This window comes from Cornus florida, unplaced genomic scaffold, assembly GCF_030987335.1.
Source record: "Cornus florida cultivar Cherokee Brave unplaced genomic scaffold, ASM3098733v1 CherokeeBrave_3.0.0_Hap2_Chr05, whole genome shotgun sequence".
Lineage (NCBI taxonomy): Eukaryota > Viridiplantae > Streptophyta > Magnoliopsida > Cornales > Cornaceae > Cornus > Cornus florida.
Genome location: NW_026775575.1, coordinates 69,846,142 through 69,870,631, shown reverse-complemented (window position 1 = coordinate 69,870,631; position 24,490 = coordinate 69,846,142). Strand labels below are relative to the sequence as shown.

Here is a 24,490-nt window from a genome sequence, read left to right as displayed (position 1 = left end):
TTAAAGTGGAGAAATGAAAAAACAGTGAAACAGAATCATATTTGCTTGTTTATAAGGAAACAAGGATACGAGACTATTAGGGGAAAGGATGGCTTTTTAATTCTTCCTATCCCAAGAGAATTTGCGACGTAAACTACGTCTATTTTCTGTTTTTGCTTTTATTTTTTTTTTCTTCCTTATTAAACCCATAAATGGAGGCTTTCTCATATTGCTTGAAATTAACAAGGTGTTATAAATTGCAAAATGTGTATGGTGATTTCAGGTGGGGTCTCTCTCTAAAAAAAGCCCGTGTCAATGTTGGTCACTGACACGAACACTCCTTTGACATGTGTTTATATGTCTATAATTAAAAATCTTAGCTTACACTTCCTACACTTTCTAAACATTTGGCACTTTCTGTTATTTGTGAAGTGTAAATCATTTTGGGATTATCAGTTGCATGAAATTGGAGTCTTAAAATTATAATTGGTGGAATTTAAATTAAAAAAAAATTTGTCCAATTTTCTTAGCTATTTTTCTCAAATTCGGCTTCAATTCTAAGCAATCAAAAACACAACACATTTTGAAGTGTTAAATATTTTTAAGAAAAATTAACATTATATATATAATCACAAGTGACATGAAATGATCCTCGTTAATTTAAAACAATAACATTGTAATGACACACTAATAGAATATTAGTATGTATAATATAAAAATCATTACAATAATAATATAACTTTATTTTTTAAATCATCTTGGCGTAACTCTTTATATAAAAATTAGAAATAAATTAAACTCTCTTTTTTGGGTTTCCATCCCCTAGTATGCCCCCATTGACTAATTGGACCTACCATCACAATCACAACAGTGCTTTCGTTGTACTTTATTGCAAAATAACGTGGACGTTAGATGAATCCTTGGAAATTTTACTGCCTAGCATGCCATTTGATTAATTGAAACATACAAACCAAGCATCAGGTCAGGTAGAAGAAATATTACTCTTTAACATATTTTGTTATAAATGTCCAAGTAATCTATTTATAACAAATTGCCAAAGACCAACAAGTTAAGATACCAACAAGCCCTACCCTACAAATATAGGTCTAAAATTGTTCCATATCTATTAGTTTATACATCGTCAGTCTTTTAAGGGCAACCCTATATGTAACTTATGATCATGCCAGGCTTCTTAGAGCAACCCCATAATTAACCATTACTTTCTGGATCACATGTAAATCTTTCAATAAAACGCTAAGATATGACCCTTATTTAGGGTCGGTAAAGCAGGAGCGGAGCGAAAAATTATAGGATTTAACCCTGGATAGGGGTGTCAGGTGCTTCAAAATATAAGCTAAAAAGTACTATTTTTTCGCTACAAATTCTGCCAAACAAGTACAGGTGCTCGAAAACATAAGCTAAATAGTACTATTTCACGGTTGCAAAATCAGCCAAGACAGTATTGATGATTACTTTTCCGAGAAAAGGACAATCATACCTTGGCTTCTCCGAAGGCAATGTAGCCAAAGAAACAAAAGTACACATGAGAAAGAAGAAAGAAACTCTCCTCACTGGATAACAGCCAGCCTTATTAATGTTTTGGCAACAAAACAGCTCTCATCGCTGGTTGCTTCACATCAATTTTAAATTCGCAGAACTACACTGCTCTTTGCAGAAAAGAAAAAAAAAAGGCCAATCAGAGTACGCGAGATTTTGTATAAAATGGCTAAAGCAAAATAAGAACATTCGAGAGAACAAGATATTTTCTCAACCAGAAATTGCTTTAACTGCCTTTTCAGCCGCATCATCCAGATCTTCTGCCGTTATTAATGCCATACCACTTTCCTGTTTGTACCAAATAGCAGCATTCAACATTTCAGTCTTCTTCATTACAATATTAATCCTTCAAGACACGGTAAAGTTTTTGTTTATGTAAAGATTTGAATGGAGATCAGGTTTCAAATTTACCTTCAAAATCCTCTTTCCTTGATCAACATTAGTCCCTTCTAGACGAACAACTACTGGTACTTTTAAAGAAACCTGTCACACAAGCCACGTCGAGAGTCAGTAACGATGCAATTATTTGAATACAAGAAATTAGGATGGTAATCCAATTACTCATAATGTTTAAAAGCATACGGATATATGTAAAGAAAACTAAGCAATCACACGATGAACACAGATTTTCATGCGGAAACCCCAAGAAGAAAAACCACAGGACTTAATCCAAACAGATCAATCCACTATGAGAGAGACTATTAATATTATTACTTTGGTAAGTCACTATGAGAGACGTTATAACTAGGTTACCAGTTTCCCAAACACTCAAAAACCCCTAGTTACCTCTTGACACAAACTAATGCCAAACTCAAGCAAAGCATTGCTAGAATGCACACTAATATGCTCTACGTATGCTCAGAGATTGCTCGCGTTGGTTGCTTAGATTTTCTAACATGTGTGGTCTTTATATAGAGTTTAGAAGCCTACGGAGACTAAAGTTAAAAATAGATTCATTCCTAATTGGAAACAGAATTTGGCAGGTCATAATTGATTGAGCCAAGTGTCAATCGATTGGCACATGACCAGTAGCCTTCGATGGATCAATTGATCCTATCCTTGTATTAATATTTTTGTTTAGGAAAAATTCCAAAAACATCTTAACACGCTTCAAAAAGGATCTTTATGAATCAAAACATGAAATGTACGAGACCTGATAGAATGAATGCATAAAAAACATGATCGCAATGGTAGGAGCATATTTAATGTTGAATTTACCTTTTGCCCTTAAATATAGCCTTGACTTTAAAATTTGCTATTGGCCTAAGTACCACAACGAGAGTTCTAACTTATAAAAACCATCTAAAAGTTTAATAAAAATGGACTCAAGTTTTTGAAACAAAATTAACGTATGTCCTATTGACCTAACAATATCTGCATGGCAAAGATAGCAATAAATCAAATCTAATTACAAGTAACCTCACATGACCAGCTATTCTGTTTCCTCAGTTCTATAAAGATGCTAAATTGTCAAATCATTTTATTTCCGTTACCACCAGATTACGCCAACGTTCTGATTGCATACCATATGCTCTTAAAATATGGGTCCATCCAAAGGGAAAAGGACAAAACTCGTAAAAAGCAGAACAAGAAAGCTGCAACAAATTCAATGGTTAAAAGGAAAAACTGGGTGCCAAAAGATGCAATCACTGAGAAGAAATTGCAATTATAATGAATTCAGCTTGAATCAATCTGATGAGTAACTCACCGTCTTAGCAGCATTGACAATTCCACTAGCTATTACATCACACTTCATTATTCCTCCAAAAATATTGACCAAAATTGCTTTCACCTTATCATCAGATGTCAATATTTTAAAAGCCTCCACAACCTGCTCCACTCATTGTCGGAAAAAGTTGAATATGTTACTTTATTAAGCCAAATAAGAAAACCAGGAAACGAAAATTTGTGTCCAAAATCAGTAGTGTGCAACATAAAACAAAGGACATGCAAGCATGTGCCTGGAAGCATGCTTGATTACAAATTTAAAAAGGTTATGAGGGCCAATGACATCCTGCAAGTGACAAATAATACCCTAAAATCAAATCATTACCTGGTTCTCAGAAGCATTCCCACCAACGTCTAGAAAATTGGCAGGAGTTCCTCCATGCAACTTAATTATATCCATTGTAGCCATTGCTAATCCAGCACCATTCACCATGCAACCAATTTCTCCATCCAAGCCGATATAATTCAAATCCGCCTTCGAGGCAGCAACCTGTCAAAAGTTAAAAGGCAACAAAAAAAATAATAATAATTAATGTGTTGAAATCCTTTTCACAGCTGTCACAATTTCACATTTGAGTTTGTAAGGGCTTCCCTCTCGGGGGTGGGGGGTGGTGTTATTTGGTTCAAATTCTTTGCTGCTCTTGTAAAATCGTAAGAATGTCTCATAAAAATTTATCCTATCATTCTATGAAAACAACCGTCTCCAAAAACTATCAACTTTTGCATAACACCAGAATCTATGGATGAATGTTGTTAAATGAATCACTATGCAAAAAGACTAGAGATACCTCACGAGGATCCTCCTGCGATGGATCACGGAGAGCAAATATCTCTTTCCGACGGAAAGCAGCATTATCATCGAAGTTCAGCTTTGCATCAGCAGCTACCAACTGGTTATCGGAAGTCTCTGCAATGGGATTGATCTGTCCAAACAAATAAAGGCTCAAACAAAGATGTACACTGGCGGAGAAAGAAAACTTAGATACAAATCATCTAGTAAATTATCAAACAAGTGTGGCGATCCTGGAAAATAGAAGTTAATGCTTACTTCCAACTGTGTGCAATCACATTCACAGAAAAGTTTATATAATTTCTTCACTTGTTCAATTGAGGCATTTCTGTCAGCCACTTTTGGAGCCAAACCATCTACAACTTTGGCAGCATCTTCATCAGTAATTCCTGTGAAAACATCGATAGGTACCTGGGCAAAAAAATATGCCAATTTATTAGGCAAAGCACGAGAAATTGCCAAAAGCAACACTAGCATTTGAAAGAAAAAGCACAAAAAATAACCTTAATAATCATGTCAGGGAATTTCTCTGCAAGGTCTTCAATACTAGTTCCTCCCTTGCGACAGGCAATTATAAGCTGGAGAACAGAATATGGCAATAAGCACCTAAGGCTTAGAACAAGCATTATTATGTGATAAAAGGATCAGATATATTAACACAGGTAAAGTAAATAAGGTGATAAATAATGACAAGTGACAATTGATTGTGGTTCCATTCCGTATAGAAAACCTATCTCATGAACAGGCAGTTGCAACAAATCCAGTAAAATACTAACACTGCAGCCAAATTTTCTTACCAGTAAACAAATCTAATGCATCAGAACCAATTGAATTCCCATCCCGTCTAAAAAAACCTATCTCATGAACAGGCAGTTGCAACAAGTCCAGCAAAACATCAACACTGAAGCAAAATCTTCTGACTAGTAAATCTAAAGAACCTGGCCACTCCCTCAAACAAAAGAAGGGGGAGGGAAAAAAAAAAGACACTAGGCAAGAATATTTACTTGATAATTATCTACCAAAAAAATTGCCTGATAATTTCTCTCTCTATGCTTTTCCAAATCTGAATTCCAACCAGTTAAAACTTTGTATAAAACCTACTTTAGTGGCCAAATTTTGATGATAAATACTGAAATTTGTTTCATTGAAAGGAAAAAAGGAGTAGGACCTATTTGAAGAGCCTAAGCAATACAAAGTGATCCACATGCAGGGTGTTGTTCACAACCAATTCTTTCCCACTAGGCAAAAGAAGATATCAAACATTTTCAAATACCATGAAAGACAAATTGAAAGGCAGAGCCTTATCTCAACCACTTGAACTGGGGCAGTTCAAAGATACAATTCCTTGTTTAATATAAACTTCAAGCAACAGCAAAGTAATGCAGCCTCAACAGAAATTCTTCCCACAGGCATCCGGCATCCAGCCCTGGTGGCCGGATTTTTCTTTTGGGTTCACTGGGCCAAATCAAACTGGAACAAAATCCAGTTATACAAGCCATGAGAATTTCCAAAAATCTCTGCAGGCTCGTCATTGGATAACAGGTGGCAAGGCCACAATCCTTCGCTTGCAATCAATACATCAAGATCCATACTCCTAGAGGGACAAAATCATCTCAAGGGACAAGCAATGCCCATTTTGAGTTGAATGTGAATGTTTTGGGCACTTCTCAATTCTATTCTACAATAAAAGGTTCAAGGCTGCAGAATATTACTGATGGTCTCTTCTTGTTTCTAATAATTATATACTTTTAGCATCAGGAAGACTACCAATTCTTGATTCTAGGAACAAAACCACGCCAGCATTTTGCACTTGCACTCACATTTCTCTATTCCGTCCTGGTACTAAACAATCTCAATTGAGTCAATCCTACCTTTTAATGTATTAAAGTTCTATAAGTTCCAAGGCAGCTTACTGCTTACTCCACAATATTAAAAAAGAAGAAAAGAAAAGAAAAAAAAAAAAAGAGACCCCGTGCTTATCTTGAGATGAACATTCAATCTGCTTAAAATCAATCCAAAAATATAGCTCGTATACGTCATAAATATACTTTATCAGCAACGCAATAGATCATAGGGGCAAAGTCTTTGAAAAAGATTAGATTCAAGACGGACACCATATAGATATGGTTCATTAGATTTCTCCTAGTGAATTTCATTGTAGATTTCCTTTGTTATATAACATACAGGATTTCTCCCAGTGAATTTCATTGTAGATTTCCTTTGTTATATATAACATACAGGATTTACTTATCAAAAAATATATATATAACATACAGGATTTCTCCCAGTGAATTTCACTGTAAATTCCTTTGTTAATTAACATACAGTCTCTCTAATTCATTTATCTGGGCCTCCATTAAATTCAAAGCATGCACTTTCTTTGATTCTTAAATTGAATAGAACTATGTAATAATCCAAGACTTCTACTTCAACTAGTCCTTTCCCGAATCTCTTCTTATTTTTCTAACAGACTTCTCACCTGTTACTATTTCCTTCTTTTTTCAAATTCAGTATTGGTTAATTTGTAAAAATTTAATCCATGTTATTTATATTAATATATTAACTGCAATAAAGACTTCTTAAAGTTCTTGCTTTGAGCCTCAATTTCTATCGAGCCAACCCTGCTTTTGGCAAACTTGAAGAGAGATGCATCAACCAAAATGGCTAGACATTGAGAGAGAGAAAGACCCGCGCGCGCGCGGGGGGAGGGGGGGAGTGAGAAGATTAACTTTTTACATAATCAAGTGTAATACTTCGTAATGGTAAAAGTCAGTTTGAGAACATACAGGACCAGCACTAGCACGATCAAGAGTGATAGCAAAGTACATCTCATTGACAAGTGACAGCTTTTCACACAAGTAAACCTGCATAAAAAGAGGGACAAGAACCAAATATGTAACAATTATTATCTAAAATGCAAACCTTCAATCAAAAATAAATTTTACATCAGTAATGCTACGCAAAGGCAACCAAAAGTAAAATTAAAATAAATAGTGAATAAAAAAATCTGGATTAAAAAAATATATATCAAAGAATCACAGGTTGTCATTGTTTTTAACAGAAAAACTGATGATAGCTCTTAACGTATTTACATTATTATCATTTTTGCATAGTAAAAGAGAAAAAGGAGAACATATAAACACAAGTATTTCTTAACAATCTAGTTTGTTAAGTAACCATCAAGAACTGGAATTTCCGTATCACATCTAATCGTGTGAGACTCTATTCCCATTTAGGCTACTCTAGAATCCTATCTGTAGAGTCTAGTAGATCTCCCTTCTGGAAAATTAACAAATGAAGTAAAGTACGCTGAGTGGCCTATTCTAGCCATGTACAGATCAGTTGATCACCATGAAGCACCAGCAAATCTAGGAGACCAATATATATCCAGTTATATATAAGCAGGTAGCACAGAAACATTGCTATGGTAAATTGCATCTGAACATACCATCTAAATTTAGAGATGGCATCCGCAGGATTGACATTAACTACAAATGTATGTGTCAATCCACATATGTATATAATACAAATGGTTCATGTAACTAATATGATTCAAGCTGCTTGCATTATGTGGCCTCAAACATTTTAGAAGGATCTAGAGAAACTAGTTCAAAATTCACTACCCCTATCCACTATATAATTGAAACTGTAGAACTACCAGTTGATGAAATTTATAGCTTTGCTTTTCTTTAATAGGACAAGCCCCAAAAACAGTCACGGGTATTCAAATAGTATTTGACATAACAACGGAACCATTTAAATATCATGTTCACAATCCTTGATTGCTATTCATTTCTGAGGCTATCTATTATCAAGAGTTGGTCCAGACAGCATGAAGTGCTAGGAGAGTTAGATTAGACCTAATATTTGGCATTATATACAAAGTGGATAGTCTTAATTTTGTGGACATTGTGGTCTTCTTTCTTTGTTAATTGTTAACTTCCAGTGCATATTATATATATATATATATTGTGTGCGTGTGTATAAGCCTTGAATTGTTAAAAAGAATTGCCACTTCTTTTTAATAATCCAGCATGATACACTATTGGAAATTCTCAACAAGTGAAAGTCTGAACACAAGGGTTATTAACTCTGATGCGATTTTTCAAAAATTATGGCCAGAGAACCAACTTTGAACTGAACAGTGGTGGATTCTTTGCATTTAAGGGTAATAGTATGTTTCAATTGAATAAAAAATTACAGATACATATATACATTTACATAGAGAGAGAGAGAGAGAGAGAGAGAGAGAGAGAGATCGTAGTTGGTAAGTTGAACAGGGAAGGGAAAAGACGACGGAGGACCGCGTCAACATGATATAGTGCTTTGACATTAGCCTTTTGCTCCTAGTTCCATTTTTCTATTATAATTACGACATATAGCATTTTCAGAAAGACACCCATAAAGTACTAAACAGAACAAAACAAAACAAGAAAGAGATAGAGAGAGACACCCATGAATTGAGATGAAGGTTATATCTTTTAGCTGGATTTTTAAGCTTACATAAAAATAAAATAAAATAAAAAGCCATCATTCAGTATCAATCAGTGTCAACAGAGGAGTGATAACATTGACAAAAAACTACCCGATACAATAAGTTAAGCATCTTTCCAGGTGTCATAACATTGACAAGGAACAATAAAAAACTTAAGAAACTGTAACAAATTAGGATCAAAACGTGTATCATTAATTTTACATAATTGACTAATGATATAGAAAATCACTGTATATGATTACAATCAATACCATTACTCCTTGACATATGCTCCCGATGTTAGTACACGCGATCAGGACTGTTACATAACTGATAACACGATTTAAAACCATGAAAAAACTACAAATCGATTTGACAGTACTGGTAATATATAGAAGATTAGTTGAAAATTTTGGAACACGTAATACAGAAAAAAGAAAAAGGCAAGGATGGAGAAAAACAATGGGACATTTCCATACATAGAAAACAAAGACCTAATGACAATCCTAAATTTCTCACTACATGAACAAGAATTATAGCCCCCAAATCAATGATCCCAATGCGATTAAATAATGTAAACTGTATACAACATGCAGTTCCATGAGTAACTGAATAAATGGCCTTAGAGGTATCAAGGGATCTCCATCGTAGCCACGAGTCATCTGAAAAACTCAACCTCCTCTCCAGAAAAATTGAAAATTGATCGTAGAAGTAGGCACCTGAGTACCTTATCTGTCTATTGACGAAGTACGACGGGCACAAGCTATGAAACTATCACCTGTGCGATGACATCTACCTCTTGTAGGCCAACCATAGAGTTTCGAACAGCTTTGTTTTGTGTGTCTAGTCTTACCACAAAATTCATGCTTAAGTTTGTCCTTCGCATCGGAAACTGCATCCCTGACTGACCAAATTCACAACTCTTGCTCCCTCCTTTGTCAACTCTCTGAGAAGCAGACACAGAACATGGGTAACATCTTGGAGCAGGGATTCCTTCTACTCTTCCCTTGAATGGAAGGGGTTTTAGAGCACAAATTGGTTATGTTCAAGATTTCTCCCGCTAAGAAATCAAAAAAGGCAAAAGTACGCCAAGGTCATGTCTCCTTGCTCAGTCTCATGTATTTTCTACTTCACTTGAAGACCTGAGCTGAATTCCCCACCATTGAGTAAGTTGGAAAAGCAATATTCCAAATCACTTTTTGCTGTCTTAAGTGGTACCCCTTACTCATCTCCAATTGCATAGAAAGAAGAAGGCAAGGCATAATTCTAAAGTTCTCAGAGCCCCTTTAAATAGCTTGATGATCTTCTACTCTTAACAAACAAGTGTATTGATCGTGACCACTCAAGGTAGTTACTGCTATCTAGATTCATGGTGGCAATCTGGAGAACAGGGTTGTCATTTATGGCACTAACCTAACTTGCTGAAATTACAGACCTAAAATCTTCAGACGACTTCAATAACCAAAAAATTTCACCAAGAGAAATGGCAGAAAGAAAATTCTAATTGTAATGTATGATAACATCAAAGGACACTTGTGTCATTGTCCACGCAGCACTGGTGTAGGCATCTGAACAGCATTTCTCCCTATTTTGTGCTCCTAATCATTTTTCTTAATTCTGAATATATAACACTAATAGCATGTTAACAAAAACTCCTCTAAAAGCTTATACTATTATTAGAGAGGATGCAACTTAATTATTTTACACTATTAACATGCCCCTTTGCATGTAGCTAAGGTTCCATCCATGAGCTCGTCAAACAAATGCATGTATTATGATAATCAGTAGGCTTCAAGCACAATAAATTTTCCACTCTAGTAATAAGTAGTTTTGGGTAAATCAGTATGATAGGATAAGAGGAAAAAAAGAAGAGGTAGATAGAAGGGAAAATGGGAGAATATGACAGTAGAGTTTCTCTCGATCTCATGAAATTAATTGTGACTGTGACATTGGGCTTCAAAGAAACCCCATAAATGACATTATAATCCAACAATTATAATATAAATCAAATATTAAAATTGGTTTAAAAGCACGTGATATGCTCTCCTCAAATGAAGATGGATGTTTCAATGAGTCCTATACATAAGTTGTACATAGAATAAGTAAATAGTGCCAAACCTTGCTGACAATTTTTCCTTGGGGCCCAGTTTGTTTGGTAACAAGTATTTCACCAAGCATCTTCCCTACAAAAGAAATATAAAATAAAAATTAATTAATTAATTTAATTAGTTTTAAATTGTTGCTTAAGGCTGCGATCTACTCAAGCTGGAAACTCAAGTAACAAGATTACTCACCCTGCGGCACATTATCAAACTAATCAACTGTGGAAAAGAAAAGGTCAATGGTTCTCCGTGTACAATATGTGGCTTCTCAAGGTTACTCACACGATTCACCAATCCAATAATATAATAACATAATGTTGCCACACACAAGTCATTGACATCTAAACTGTACTTGAATAATTATATAGAGCATTCACATTATCACATTAATCAAGTTTCTGAAACTTCCATAGAACGTCATAGAGAAAATAAAATTATTCTCTGTGTACAAAGTTTGTGCCTTCATAAGATTACTCAAACAATTCGCCGAGTTGGTATATCAATATAACATTATAAGTGAGTGGTCTCTACAATGTAATTGAATAAACCCTATTCAATTCTCTATAAGTTCCATAGAGTATGTGTAGGAGATACGCTTGTAAATAATAAGAAAGGTTATAGAGATGATATAAAGATATCAACAAAAACATATCATATTTAAGTGGACAAGGAGAAAAATCTTCAATACCAGCTATGTCTTCAACCTGATCAGCCTTAACAATGTGAACTCCACCCTTGAGACCACTTTTGAAAGTTCCCAAGCCTCGTCCACCAGCAAGAATTTGGCTCTTAACCACCAACTGCACCAGACTGAAAGTTAGTCTTCTCCGTTTACCTTCACTCTAGTTCATTGTTCAGAAAAGAGTACGAAAGAAAACAAAATAACATTATATATATATATATACACATATAATCTAAATTTTAAGTCTTAAAATCATTCATAATTCAGGAGTCTGACAAGGCATTTGGGCTTGTTTTAACTTTTCAAATAGATTTCGTCTGTTAATGTAAGAGAACATATAACATGGGCATCAAAATTCAATACTATTCTCGAATTTTCTAAAGTGAGCATCCAAATGGATCACTAATATATCCTCAAACTAAGACAAAAATATTATTGCCCTGAATTCCAAAATCTGTGAGCACTACCTCATTTTCATTTGGAAATACATTCTGAATAGCCTTTCTCACTTCCTCAACGGAAGAAACGGCTACACCTTTCGGAACATTTACTCCATGTTTGCTCATCAACTCTGCTCCCTGTTTTAGAATACTGAAAATTGTCAATCATTGCACATATAATCAACAGTTTCAAACGATGTGTGTGTGTGTGTATATATATATATATGAAAGTGTGTGTGTGTGTGTGTGTTTTGAGATCAACAATAAGTAACGAGGCAGTCGTTCATTACCTAATGATACGTTTGTTTGCCTAGAAAATGTATGAAAACGAAAGTGTATGTAATTTCACAATAATTTTTTGGGACTCAATAATTGAAAAAAGGTCGACTAACTAAAATTACACAACCATTTTTCTGTTTGAGATAAATCGTTCTTTTCATTTTCCTTTGAAAATCAAAATTACGCAGAATACGAGATTTTTCAACATATATACAGATATGTACATACAAAAACCCACACATACGCGTGTGTATATATAATGCGAAGATGATGAGGAAAGAGTGACCTGATATTCGTGGATGTTGAGACGCCGGAGCTGCTGTTGCTGCCATTTTCCGGCGACGGAGAGAGACTGAGAGGTGAGTTTTTTTAGCAATCCTCTCACCATTCTTCAGATCCAAGTGAGAGATTCAGATGAGATTGATCAAGCTCCTATACGAATAGAGCCAGCGTTGAAACCCTAGAGAGAGAGAGAGAATTGGTGTTTTTTGTGTACCGGAAGCGCAGAGACGACCGTGACTTCTTTTATTTTATTCTTTTCTCCTTTTCATTTTATGAAAAATACATATTTCTCTGTTCTTCTTTTTTATTATTATTTTCTAATTCTTTTTTTAGTTTTATTCATTAATTAGCCATTTTGGATTAAATGTTAATTTTCAAAAATAATGATTTAAAGACATTAAATTTAATTTAAGTGGGTGAGGTGGTGAGTCTCACATTTATATAATGTCACATCATGTGATGAAACCTACTATAGAAGTATTGGATTCAATAATTATCTTCTCTAAATATTAGATAAAAGTTCATAATCTTCTATTATATTGCCAATAAAGAAAGAAAAATAAAATTGATATTAACATGTTTTTCACACTTCTTTATATTCTAATAGTAAAAATTAAATAAAAAGTCGTTTCAAAAAATTATTTAATGGGTAATAATCATTCGTTAATAGTTATTTAAGAAATTCATTCACACCATACCACACCATGAATGGTGACAATGGATATAAAAAAAAGTTACCAATAAACACATAACAATCACATTCAGCTGTCACTAAAAATAGTGCGGATGAATTTTTTATTTATCAGTAAATAAGATCATTTTTGTAATTTAATGACATCTTTTAAATTATATTTCTGAAATTGAGTTAAAAATTAAAATACGTAGTTTTGTAATTTTCCAAATTATTTAACATGCTTTTAAATCATTTAAGATATATATTTTTAAATGATGGAACCAAATTAGTCATTCAATGTTTCTAGACCGGTCAAGGTGATGGTTGTACATGGAAAAAGAATGTTCTCTCTTCGTAAGGCATCATTTTTGAATTGAAAAGTATGACTGCCTCAAGCAAATACTGTACATAAATCTTCTATATTTTCTTCAAAATAATTAAGATAATTCAAATTAAGTACCAAAAAATTTAAAAAAACCAAAATTAAAATATTTTTGTTCGCAATGTGTGTTTTTCCTTTTCCCTTTCGGGGAAAAAAAATATATGTTTTTCTTTTTAGAATATATATTCATTTCTCATATATTTTGTTACCCTAAAGATGTACTAAGATATGACCATTTTTATCATCTCCATTCTCCGTATTTGGAACAATTTGTGCACCCTTTTTTTTTTTTCATATTTAAGTATTACTTATTATTTGAAAAACTGTCAAAAATAATTCAATTGTGTTTGAAAATGCTCAAATATGATGTTTCATAATAATGTGACTTATGACTTAATACATATTATATTCCTCAACCTGATTTATTGAGTGTCACATAGTGTGGTAGGTCTCATACTTAGAAAATATGGATATTTTTAGGAGAGTAACATACACATATCGGATACAAATACTCCACAAATATTCGCATATATGTGTCCGATATTTTTTAAATGTATCCATAATTTTAAAATATATTTTTTAATTATTAATATGTATCCGATATTACTTATGTATTTTGTCTACGTATAATAATAACATAATATAATTGTTAAGAAAAATTCAAAATTTATTAAGTATTGACTACGGATACTTGTTTTATGTATATTGAACCCAATTTCTATGTTATATTAATGATTGCATTTTAGATTTATTATATTTTTTAAAATGACCAAAAATTAATTTTTTATATATATAAAAATAAAATTTATTAATTTTTTACTGTCGTATGAGACTGTATCCTTCTCTCTTTTTGTAGATTTGTCGATTCGCAGTTACTCATATAATATTGTATTCGTATCCCATATATGTGTTTTCTAACCTACCACAATACCACAATAGGTGGGCCCATCACTTCTTCTGTGAAACACAATCTGATTTAGCAAAGTTATTAAATTTTCTCTAGTCATGGATGTCAATTTGTCACAATAACGAGATTCCATAACTCTTGTCCAAGAAACCTTCAAATTTGGTATAAAATAAATAAATAAATAAATCACTGATTTTTTTAATTTCTATTTTTTTTAAGCTTCTGCTTAACAATTTGTCACGCTTGAATTGTCTCTCACTACTTATACCGCGTATATAACACACCACCAGGAAGCTTCTGCGGAAGTAAACAATTTGTGTCACACTTAGAACTGTCTCTCTCTATCTCTATCTCTATATCTATATCTATATCTATATAATGTGTAATACCTTCTCTCAGAATCGAACTATATACCAATATTAGATGGACTTCACATTAAACCGTTACATACTGAAGATTATATTTTCAGTTTTTCACATACATTTGAATGAATAATATTTTGTAAGTTGTATATATGAGTTCGAAAAATTAAAATGGTAATAAAGATAACCAAGAGAGGTTGAGCTTTTAACGTCCACTCCAAAGCAATGTAAAAAATTACATTAATTGTCCATCATATTTTACTTAAAAAATAATCCTTACCTATAAAGCCAGCGAAAAGAGCAGGGCTAGATATAATTATATAGTTTAGATAATATGATCTAATGAATGCGCGCGCTTTTGTTTGAACTTTCAAAAAAATAATAATAATAATGATATTTATGCTGCATTTGGAATTCTAAATTGACCGTTTTAGAATAAAAATTGAAAAAAAAAATAATAATAGAAACTTTAAGCTTTAACAATCACATTAATGATTTCGTCCATTGCATATCAATGCATGCACAAAATACATCACAAAGTAATTTTTAGTGAAAATGAGGTTCAAATTTAGGCTCCATTTATTTAGACGTAAAATATTTTTTAGAAAATATTTTTTTATTTTCTGGTGTTTGGTTGTATTAAAATATTTACGAAAAAAAAAAATATTAAAATTTAACAAAAATAATTTATTCATAAATTTTCGGCAAGTTATTTTCTCTGTCCCGTCCGATGGATTCAACTTCAATCTCGACCTAAACCTTTACCAAACTCTGACAAAGTAAAAATAAAAAAATATTAATTTAAAAAAAATATTTTTTAAAAAAAATATTTTATATCGAACCAAACGGATATAAGTGCTACAAAGTCTTATTTTTACAGTTGTAAAAACATTTACAAACATGAATTTGTTCCGTCAATCTACTTCATCTTAAATTTATACTCCTTATAAATTCCACATATAAAATTTCCTCCCCACCACAAAATCATAATCCCCAAATACTCTCTAATTCAGTCGTTTTAAATGCACCTCAAAATACATATCACTAAAGTCTCTCCAAGTAAAAAAAAACTTTACTCATTAAATTAAAAAAAGTAAAATAAATAAAAACGGTCCAAGACTGATCAATGAAATTCTTCCACGTGGCAACGCTGACCTTCGAATCAAACGGGCAAGTTGGGCCGGGTTGACAACGCGGGGTAAGTGGGCTCCATCTGTCTTGAATAGACCAATGAAATTCGTCGACTGACCTTCAAATACATCAGAGTTGTAACAAACGGGCGAGTTGGGTCGGGTTGACAACGCCGGGTAAGTGGGCTCCATCTGTCTTGAATAGATCCGCTACCTCAACATACCTCTCATACTTTTCCATCTGCACCTCGGCTTTTGAACTCGGCTCAGCTTTCGCTTTCTGGATAGACTTCAGTCTCCTCAACTCAGCCGACACCGGAACAGCCTCGGCTCTAGCCGGGTCCCATTGTTGCCCAAAGAGTGTACCCTTTGTGAGGAACTCATGGGCAAGATATCCTGCTAGAAGCTGATTGCTCGACACCCGATTCACAGCTTCGGGAGCAGTCGGCGAATCGGCTCGGCTGAAAGTCGGCTTCGCTAGCTTTGTTGTTGGCTTCATACACTCGAAAGCCTCCTCTCTCTCTTTACGCTTATTTGACGACATTATCACCGATTGACACGTGTCTTTTTGCCACGTCAGCACCGGACAATGGAATTTACCAGAAACGCCTGAGGGTGGTCATTTTCCTTTTTTTGGCTGGTAAAACAGAAAAGTGAAAAAGGTTAAAAGCCCATAACGGTCATTTTAACCGCTGTTTAACAATCAAATTTTGAAAAAAATCAAATTAAAAAATAATGAAAAATGAAAATGAAAATAGGGATAGGCAGTAACCGGTGAAAGTATAGATCAGAGAGAGACCCAAATCTGATTTCTCAGCGGTGGTGAAAGGTCGTCGATACCAATTATCAAAGGCAGCCAGATATAAATATATTGTGTGTGTGTGTGTGTGTGTGTGTGTAAATAGACAGGGAGAGAGAGGGGGGAGGGGAGAGAGATGAGGAGGAGGGGGAGAGAAAATGGAAGTGTGGAGGGAGTGGGAGCGAGGTGGAGATGGGGCATACTATTTGTAGAGGATGGATTAAACAATTGCCCCTGACTTTGTGTTGAATTACAGGAGAAAACCAAGGAGGATGTGAAAGGACGAAAAGAGCCCTGTCATCTTAAAACCATCAATATGGAGTATATTGGTGAATTTGGTGTTTGTACTTTTTTCACGTTTTCTTCAGTTGCCAAACACCTAAGACAAACAAGTTGTCAACTTCAAAAAAAAAAAAAAGGAAAACGGATTCCTACTTAGCCACAAATATATAAAAAGTTTTTTTTTTTCTTCTCTTTTTTTTAGATTAAGTTATGTTAGAATGATATTAGTGTCTTGAAATTAGAAAAAAAAAAAAATAGTTTAATATTTATAATTAAGAATCTAACTAGAAAGGTGGAGTGATCGATCTGCGTATCAATTTAATACGAAATTTTATCCACACAAAATGTGTACCACCGGATACTCTCGTGATGAAGCCTATTTTTTGCGTTTGGTAAAATGTAAAATTTAACGTTAATTAACAATCACATAATTAGCTTTAGATGATATGAGTTCTCTTTTTACACGGAAGTGATTTACATTTATATGTTTAGTATTTTATGATATTAGGAGTATTTTATAACAACCATTGTTGTCTTAGTAAAATCATGTATTCATGGGCTTCATGTATCTATATACATCAGACAATTTCAATTTCATCATCATTTTTATTGTCATAATCAAAATAGTTATGGAAAGCTCAAACAAGTGAAATTTTTTTTTTTTCCTAAAATAAGGTTGTCTCCGTATTTTAGTACAACAAGGCTGCCTTAAATTTTGTAGTCCTATTAATACAAAAATTAAGGACTGTTTTTTTCTTCTTATTTTTCGCTGGAATATAATTGTTGCAAAATAGCCAAAATTATATTCTAATTACTAAATATTCTTCTTTCACCAAATACCACATTAATGTAATGGTTGTGGTACTCAAAATCAATGTATTAATTTGCATCATAAATGTGAAGTCCACTGGAGTTGGTAAGAAAATTAAAGTGACAATAATTGAAATGAAAAAGAAAACTTTTACTTCAGAAAGTCGAAGAGAAATTTAACGGGTGAGCACTTACCCATTTATCCCAAACTCAAGTTATTAGGTAGTGCTGCATATCCACTCATTTATACACAATCACTTTTTCATCCGAATCCGATGTGGGACAAATAGCCCCTTGTAACATTCTCCCCTACCCAAACTCTCAACACCCTCATTGCGGTCGAGCTACCCTGCCTATCTGAGATGGCCCACCCGAACACCTTTCGGGTCAGATGCTTGGCGTGGCACCGGATCAAGAACTAGGTCTAGCTCTGATACTAGCTGTAACGGGTGGACGCTTGCCCATTTATCCAAAAGCTCAAATTGTTATATAGTGTTGCATACCTACTCATTTATACACAATCACTTTCCCATCCAGATCCGATGTGGGACAAATGACCCTTATAACAAGAAACTACTAGACCACAAGGTCCTTGACTATAATTATAATAATTTACAAGTAATTTTTTTTTTTTTTTTTACAAAAAAAATTCACATTCCAAGTCCAAAAATCATCCCCACTACCACACTGCCATTGTTCCCGCCACCACTGCTACCTCTATTGTCTTTCACCACCACCACCACCTGTTGGAAATGAAACATACAAAATAGAAACTTTGGTTAAAATTTAGAGTAGATTTTGTTAAGAAATTCTTACGGATCCATTGACAAATGTGTTCTTGTCCGCAAAGAGATGAACGTGATATATTTACTTTTCGAAGGGCACCCAAGTTTTTAATAGGGGAGCACAACTAGCTTAGGTCCAAACCATTCATCACACACGTGCGCCCCTCCCAATTCCTAGGCTTAGGATTAATTGTAAAATCTAATTAATTTGTTGTTTAACAGACTATTGAATTGGGTTGGATTTACTCTTGTGGTTATCACGAAAATGTGCATTTGGTCCGAACCAGTGCTTACATTTTGGACTGAACCATCGTGTCTGGTGAAGGTGACAGTTTGGGTCACCTTAAAAGGCACCTAGTTGCCTATAAATACTCCCTTGGTTCATTTCCAGAGTGTGCTATTCGAAATCTTCTTTACAAATTTTTGAATTCTCTCTTTCTACCTTTCTTCTCTACGTACATATAGCTTTAGCGTCTGGGTTTGAGTTTGGTCCATAGAGAGAATACTACACCGAGTCGGTTCGCCCATTTCTTCAGTTTGAAGTGCTGCCACCGAAGAAAGAAAGGTCATTGTATCCTGGGAGACAGACGGCACAAAGTCCATCAGTACTATAGCAGAGCGAATCTGTCTTAAGGATATATAATTAAATTCTATCCTTGGATTATTAATAGATTATTTATATTTATATAGTTTATTATATGATTATATTGATTTATAATTTTATTTTAAAATTCTTTATAATATTTAAATAACAATATTTTAGTATTTTAATAAGAATTTTAGTATTTAAATTTTTTTTAATTAATTGATATAAAAAGAGTTTTTAAAAGAGTTTGTATAAAACTGTAATACAAATTACCTATTTATTACGAGTTTTTATTTTATTTTTTAATAAATATAAGGTGTTTAGAAGAGTTTCTATAAAACTCAAATTACCTATTTATTATGAGTTTTTTAATTTAAAAAAAATCCAAGGAGACAAAGAAATATATAAAAAAATAAATAATTTAGTCTCTCTAATTAGACAAGAAAATATATAAAAAGAAATATATAAGTCTTAGTAGATAAATAAAATATTCAATAATTATATTCATTGACTTGTTGAATATTATTCATACTAAAATAAGTACTAGTGAATTGTAATAAAAAAAATAGTCTTGATTTTGATATTATTTTAGGAGTTTGAAAATACGCCTATCAATAATTGAATTCCTATTGAAAAGTTTAATTAATAATTATTATATTTATCTCTAATGTTATGTTCATTGATCATTTTAGAATTTTGCTAATTATGTTTTATAAAATAATTTTCTATTTTATTAATGTAAAGATTTTATAAATTGTTATCATTATTTAATCTTGAAATTTTATTTATCTTAATTAATATATTAATGTGTGATTATTTTCGGAAATTAATTTTGATTACTATGTGAGAAAATAATTATTTAATTACTTTGTTAAATATTAATTTTAAATTAGATTTTACTCACGTGCAACGCATGTACCGTTTTACTAGTATGTGTGTGTGTTTATATATATATAGTATTGTTTTTTTCAACACCACCTACACCACTGTCGCCTTTCACACTGCCACTGCCTTTTGCCACCACTGTCGTCTTCTACCACCATCGTCTTCCGTTACCGTCACGCCCACCTACACCATTGTCAGCTTCCACCGCCGTCACCGTTGCCTTCCACCACCCCTACCACCATCATTTCTTTTACAAAATTATAGAAGAATATTATTGCGTTAATTTAATTTATTTGTCACCAAAAAAAGTATTTTTGAGAATCCAATTTGAAATTCATTCCATTTTTAGTTTTAAATTGGTTCAACTAAATAGTAAAATGGTGGTAGAATGATGCTGAACATTTCATTTTTACATCATTTTATATTTGCAACCAAATAATAAAAACAAAAAATATATTATTCTATTTTATTTTCAGTTGTATTTTATTTCACTCTCACTTACCAAATGCAGTGACATTAAAGAGAATATTAGATTTAATTTTTTTTACTAATATGACAAAATATATTTATTGATTAGCTTACTGAACATCTTTAATGCATGAGACAATTTTAAAGGACATTTTAATTACATGAGACAATTTTAACTTGTGGTATCACATAATGTACCTCACGACAGTCCTATATTAATCCTCAAATGTCTCAATCAAAAAAAGGGTAAAGGCCTTTGGAATCCACATTCACACGGAGTATTTATTTATTTATTATTATTTTTTTTTCTCGCAAATTAATTGAATCAACTTTAATATAGAATTTTTTTTTAAGTTATAGAATTTCTAATTTTTTATCCTGTTTTGTCTATTTTTACCTTGATAAAGTAAAGATTCAATCTTAGAGCTGTTCGTTATCTTGATAAAATGAAGATTTAATCTTAGAACGGTTCGTGATCTTGATAAAATAAAGATTCAATCTATATGTGTTATGGTTTGCAATTTCAATTGGTTTGTAATCATTTTTAAGGTACGATGACCAATACAATGACTGCAACCCATAATATGTTTACAAAACAATATCTTCATTGATCAACTAAAAAATAAAAGAAAAAAAATTAATAAAAAAGATGCAGAATTCACAATTTTCCCATCCATTTAGGATAAAACTACGGATCATAATTTAATAAGTTTCAAATTAGTAAAATATTGTCTCTCATCTTAGAAACAATCTACATGTCATTTCACTCCCTATTTCGTATCAGTTATCATATTTAACGCATGTATTTCTTCAACAATTCTTTATTTGCAATCTTAAGCTTATTTATAAATAAGTTTTGACACCTCGTCTCCTCTTCTTCTTTTCCATCTTTTGTGTATGTCTTCTGTGTTTAAATCAAAATTAAACTTTACATTAAAAATGCAACAACTTTAAATTAATATATAATTCAACAATTACGTAAAATGCATTGCAACATGATGTATATACGTTGCACGAGTATTACATATTCAATATAAATGTTTTGCACAAATATTACATTATTGTTGCATGCATGTTACATCCCAATGATCTCACGATGCAGTGTGTTGCATTTCTGATTTACTAGTTCGCCTACTTAACTTCATGTACTTATATGATTTTGAGTACGAACAAGACTACTCTCTTAGACATGAACAGTTATCGGAAAAGGATCCCACCTCAAACTTGTTCCATTGTCATTTCTAACTAAAAATCCTTGCTACTTTCATGTATTTAAAACTCGTGGAGAAAACAAATGTTGTTATGTCAAGTGGACTTGCTAAATTGTGTTTGGTTGATGGTTGATGATGACGGGAGATTAGGTTCAACAATAATGGTGGTGGCAAATTGATTGGCTCCTCTCCGTACATACATCTAATATTATACATCTAATAAATTACAACAATGCTAAACTTGGCGATGGTTTTTTTTTTTTTTTGCTATTTCAATGATTAGTATCCGAGAAGGATTTTTAATTGACAGATAAAGAGAGCTCTGTCTTCTTTCTTAGTGTTTAAATCAACAATAGCAAGACACATCAATTACTTATTGATAATATTGATTCGTGACTTCTATTATTTTCCTTTAATTAAGGTGGATTTTATGCAATGTGAGGTGAGAGAGGGGAGGGGGTAAGTGTGTAATTTCATTGGAATTAAGGCTAATCTTGGCATTTAAGACAAAATTTCAATGGCACTAACAGAGTACGGAATCGGTACATTAAATTTGTAATCAAATGATATTTAGTTCATGTTTTAATAAAATTATCTCTAATTATAAATTCAAGAAGCAAAGTTATGCTTCAAAACATTCAAATCGGTACATTAAATTTGAAATTAAAAAAAAAAAATTAGTTCAAAGTTTAACTAAATTTTTTCAAATTTCGAACTCAAACTAATGATGCAGTACTCCATGACATAGCATAGCCGTATTTTGACAAAAACTTGATGAGAGACTTACCATAATCTTGATTAAGGCAAAAAGAAAACTTAAGATGAAGTAAAGGTAATTTATTCAAAAAGAGAAATAAAAAAAATAATAATAATATGTAACCAAAAATTGCCATGTGATTTGCAAGCTTTTATGCAAGTTAAATAGGGCAAGTAGATGGCTAGCATTTGAGATGCTTAAATAATTGCCCCCCACGTTCATGGCCACATGTGTTGACCGGACCATCAAACATTTCATTCTACCACATCTCATGTGGGAAACATACTTCCACAAATCATTATAACAGTCAAGAGTGGTCCTTTTTCTTTATTTTTCTTTTTATTTTTTTTTTTGTGGAGGGTGCAAGGGCTGGCCCAACCGAGCCCAACCCCAACCCAACCTCAACTCTAAATCAGGTCGGGGTGGGCCAACCCGAATTGCACCCAATATGAGTTGGGTTATAACTCGAACCAAATATGTTCGGTCGGGTCGGGTCGGGTTCACGGGTTGAGTTATTTTTAACTTTTTTTATTATTATTTTTTATATATATTTGATTATATTTTTAGTAACTAAACCAAAAAAATAAAATATTTTTCAACTACAAACTTGCCCTCTCTGTCTCTCTCTCTCTGTACACAATTGCAAACTACAAAATCTACAAAAATTAGAAGTTCAAAACCCATATATTTCAGTTCATTGACTACTTTGGAAATTAACTAAAGAACTATGTTAGCTTTACAATTTTTTTTTTTTTCTCTCTCTCTCTCTCTCTCTCTTAGTTGGTACTCAAACACACATGTTTTCATTGAGACTCAAACTCCTGACCCCCCTTTCGAAAAGTAGGTGTCTGGTACTTGTTGATGTTAGCTTTACAGTTTAATATTGTCAAAGAGAAATTATCCCTCGTGACCACTCTCTCAAGATTTTTGGTTTCCATTAAAGTTAATTTTTATGTAAAATACTTGCCTATAATAATAATAACTAGGAGAGGTTTTTACCATCTTAACAATTTGGATTGACCTCGTAAAATAATAGAATTTTGCTTAAATTTAGGCTTTGACAAGTATATGTAACTATTTTTTTTTTTTTTTTACCTTGGCAAGAAAGTCATTCATCCATTTTGCTTCTGCGAGGACTTCAGCCATAGTCCTTCCATTTTAGAAGGCAAGAAAGTACCACTAAGCTATCTGATTAAACTCCTTAATATCATAGGCATTTTAGAAAGTAAGAAAGTACCACTAGGCTATCCGATTAAACTCCTTATTATCATAGGCGTTTATTTTTCAATCACCAGAACATTTTTTATCGCCCAAACGTTTTTATCCCTGTGTATAGCCCAAGTGATTGGATCCTTTGTTGTAGTTTTATCGCCCAAACATTTTTATCCCTGTGTATAGCCCAAGTGATTCCCTGTGTATAGCCCAAGTGATTGGATCCTTTGTTGTAGTTTTATCGCCCAAACATTTTTATCCCTGTGTATAGCCCAAGTGAATCACTTGGGCTATACACAGGGATAAAAATGTTTGGGCGATAAAACTACAACAAAGGATCCAATCACTTGGGCTATACACAGGCACTTGGGCTATACACAGGGATAAAAATGTTTGGGCGATAAAACTACAACAAAGGATCCAATCACTTGGGCTATACACAGGGATAAAAATGTTTGGGCGATAAAAAATGTTCCAATCACTTGGGCTATACACAGGGATAAAAATGTTTGGGCGATAAAACTACAACAAAGGATCCAATCACTTGGGCTATACACAGGGATAATAATGTTTGGGCGATAAAAAATGTTCCGGTGATTGAAAAGCAGGTCTTAAATAATGGTTTCCGTTTCTCTTCTTCTTCTTTCTTACTTAAATGTAATAACATGTAATATGAATTCAAATTGATAAAGAAAAGTGAATAGAGTTTCTCCTCCCTTTTGATTTAATTGGAAATATATCCTAGTGCAGAGCAATTTGCATAGCAAGTCCATATGGATGTAACGATTCCTGGACTCGTTATGGATGTAAAGATTCCTGGGTTTGTTATAGTTGTAAAATTGATGATCATCGTGTTCTTAGAATATGTTAGAAAATATTAATGGCAATACTCTATGTGGTTTTTAGGATGACAAAATACTGGTACTAA

The 24,490-nt window shown here is 32.9% G+C and overlaps 2 protein-coding genes across 2 annotated transcripts; both read right to left on the bottom strand.

Annotated features, from left to right (window-relative positions):
- Window positions 1-1,418: 1,418 nt before the first annotated feature.
- Window positions 1,419-12,565, bottom strand: LOC132306775 (succinate--CoA ligase [ADP-forming] subunit beta, mitochondrial). The gene is made up of 13 exons (XM_059804334.1): window positions 12,318-12,565; window positions 11,780-11,890; window positions 11,319-11,430; window positions 10,647-10,711; window positions 6,841-6,918; window positions 4,558-4,632; window positions 4,313-4,465; window positions 4,053-4,187; window positions 3,590-3,754; window positions 3,245-3,367; window positions 1,948-2,019; window positions 1,752-1,824; window positions 1,419-1,641 (listed from the first exon to the last, which is right to left on the bottom strand). Exons 1-13 carry the CDS (start codon window positions 12,417-12,419, stop codon window positions 1,637-1,639), a joined length of 1,269 nt encoding a protein of 422 aa, XP_059660317.1. The 5' UTR covers window positions 12,420-12,565; the 3' UTR covers window positions 1,419-1,636.
- Window positions 12,566-15,466: 2,901 nt separating this feature from the next.
- Window positions 15,467-16,715, bottom strand: LOC132306773 (uncharacterized). The gene is made up of 2 exons (XM_059804330.1): window positions 16,540-16,715; window positions 15,467-16,404 (listed from the first exon to the last, which is right to left on the bottom strand). The coding sequence occupies exon 2, from the start codon at window positions 16,309-16,311 to the stop codon at window positions 15,898-15,900; it is 414 nt and encodes a 137-aa protein (XP_059660313.1). The 5' UTR covers window positions 16,312-16,404; window positions 16,540-16,715; the 3' UTR covers window positions 15,467-15,897.
- Between the last annotated feature and the right edge of the window lie 7,775 nt (window positions 16,716-24,490).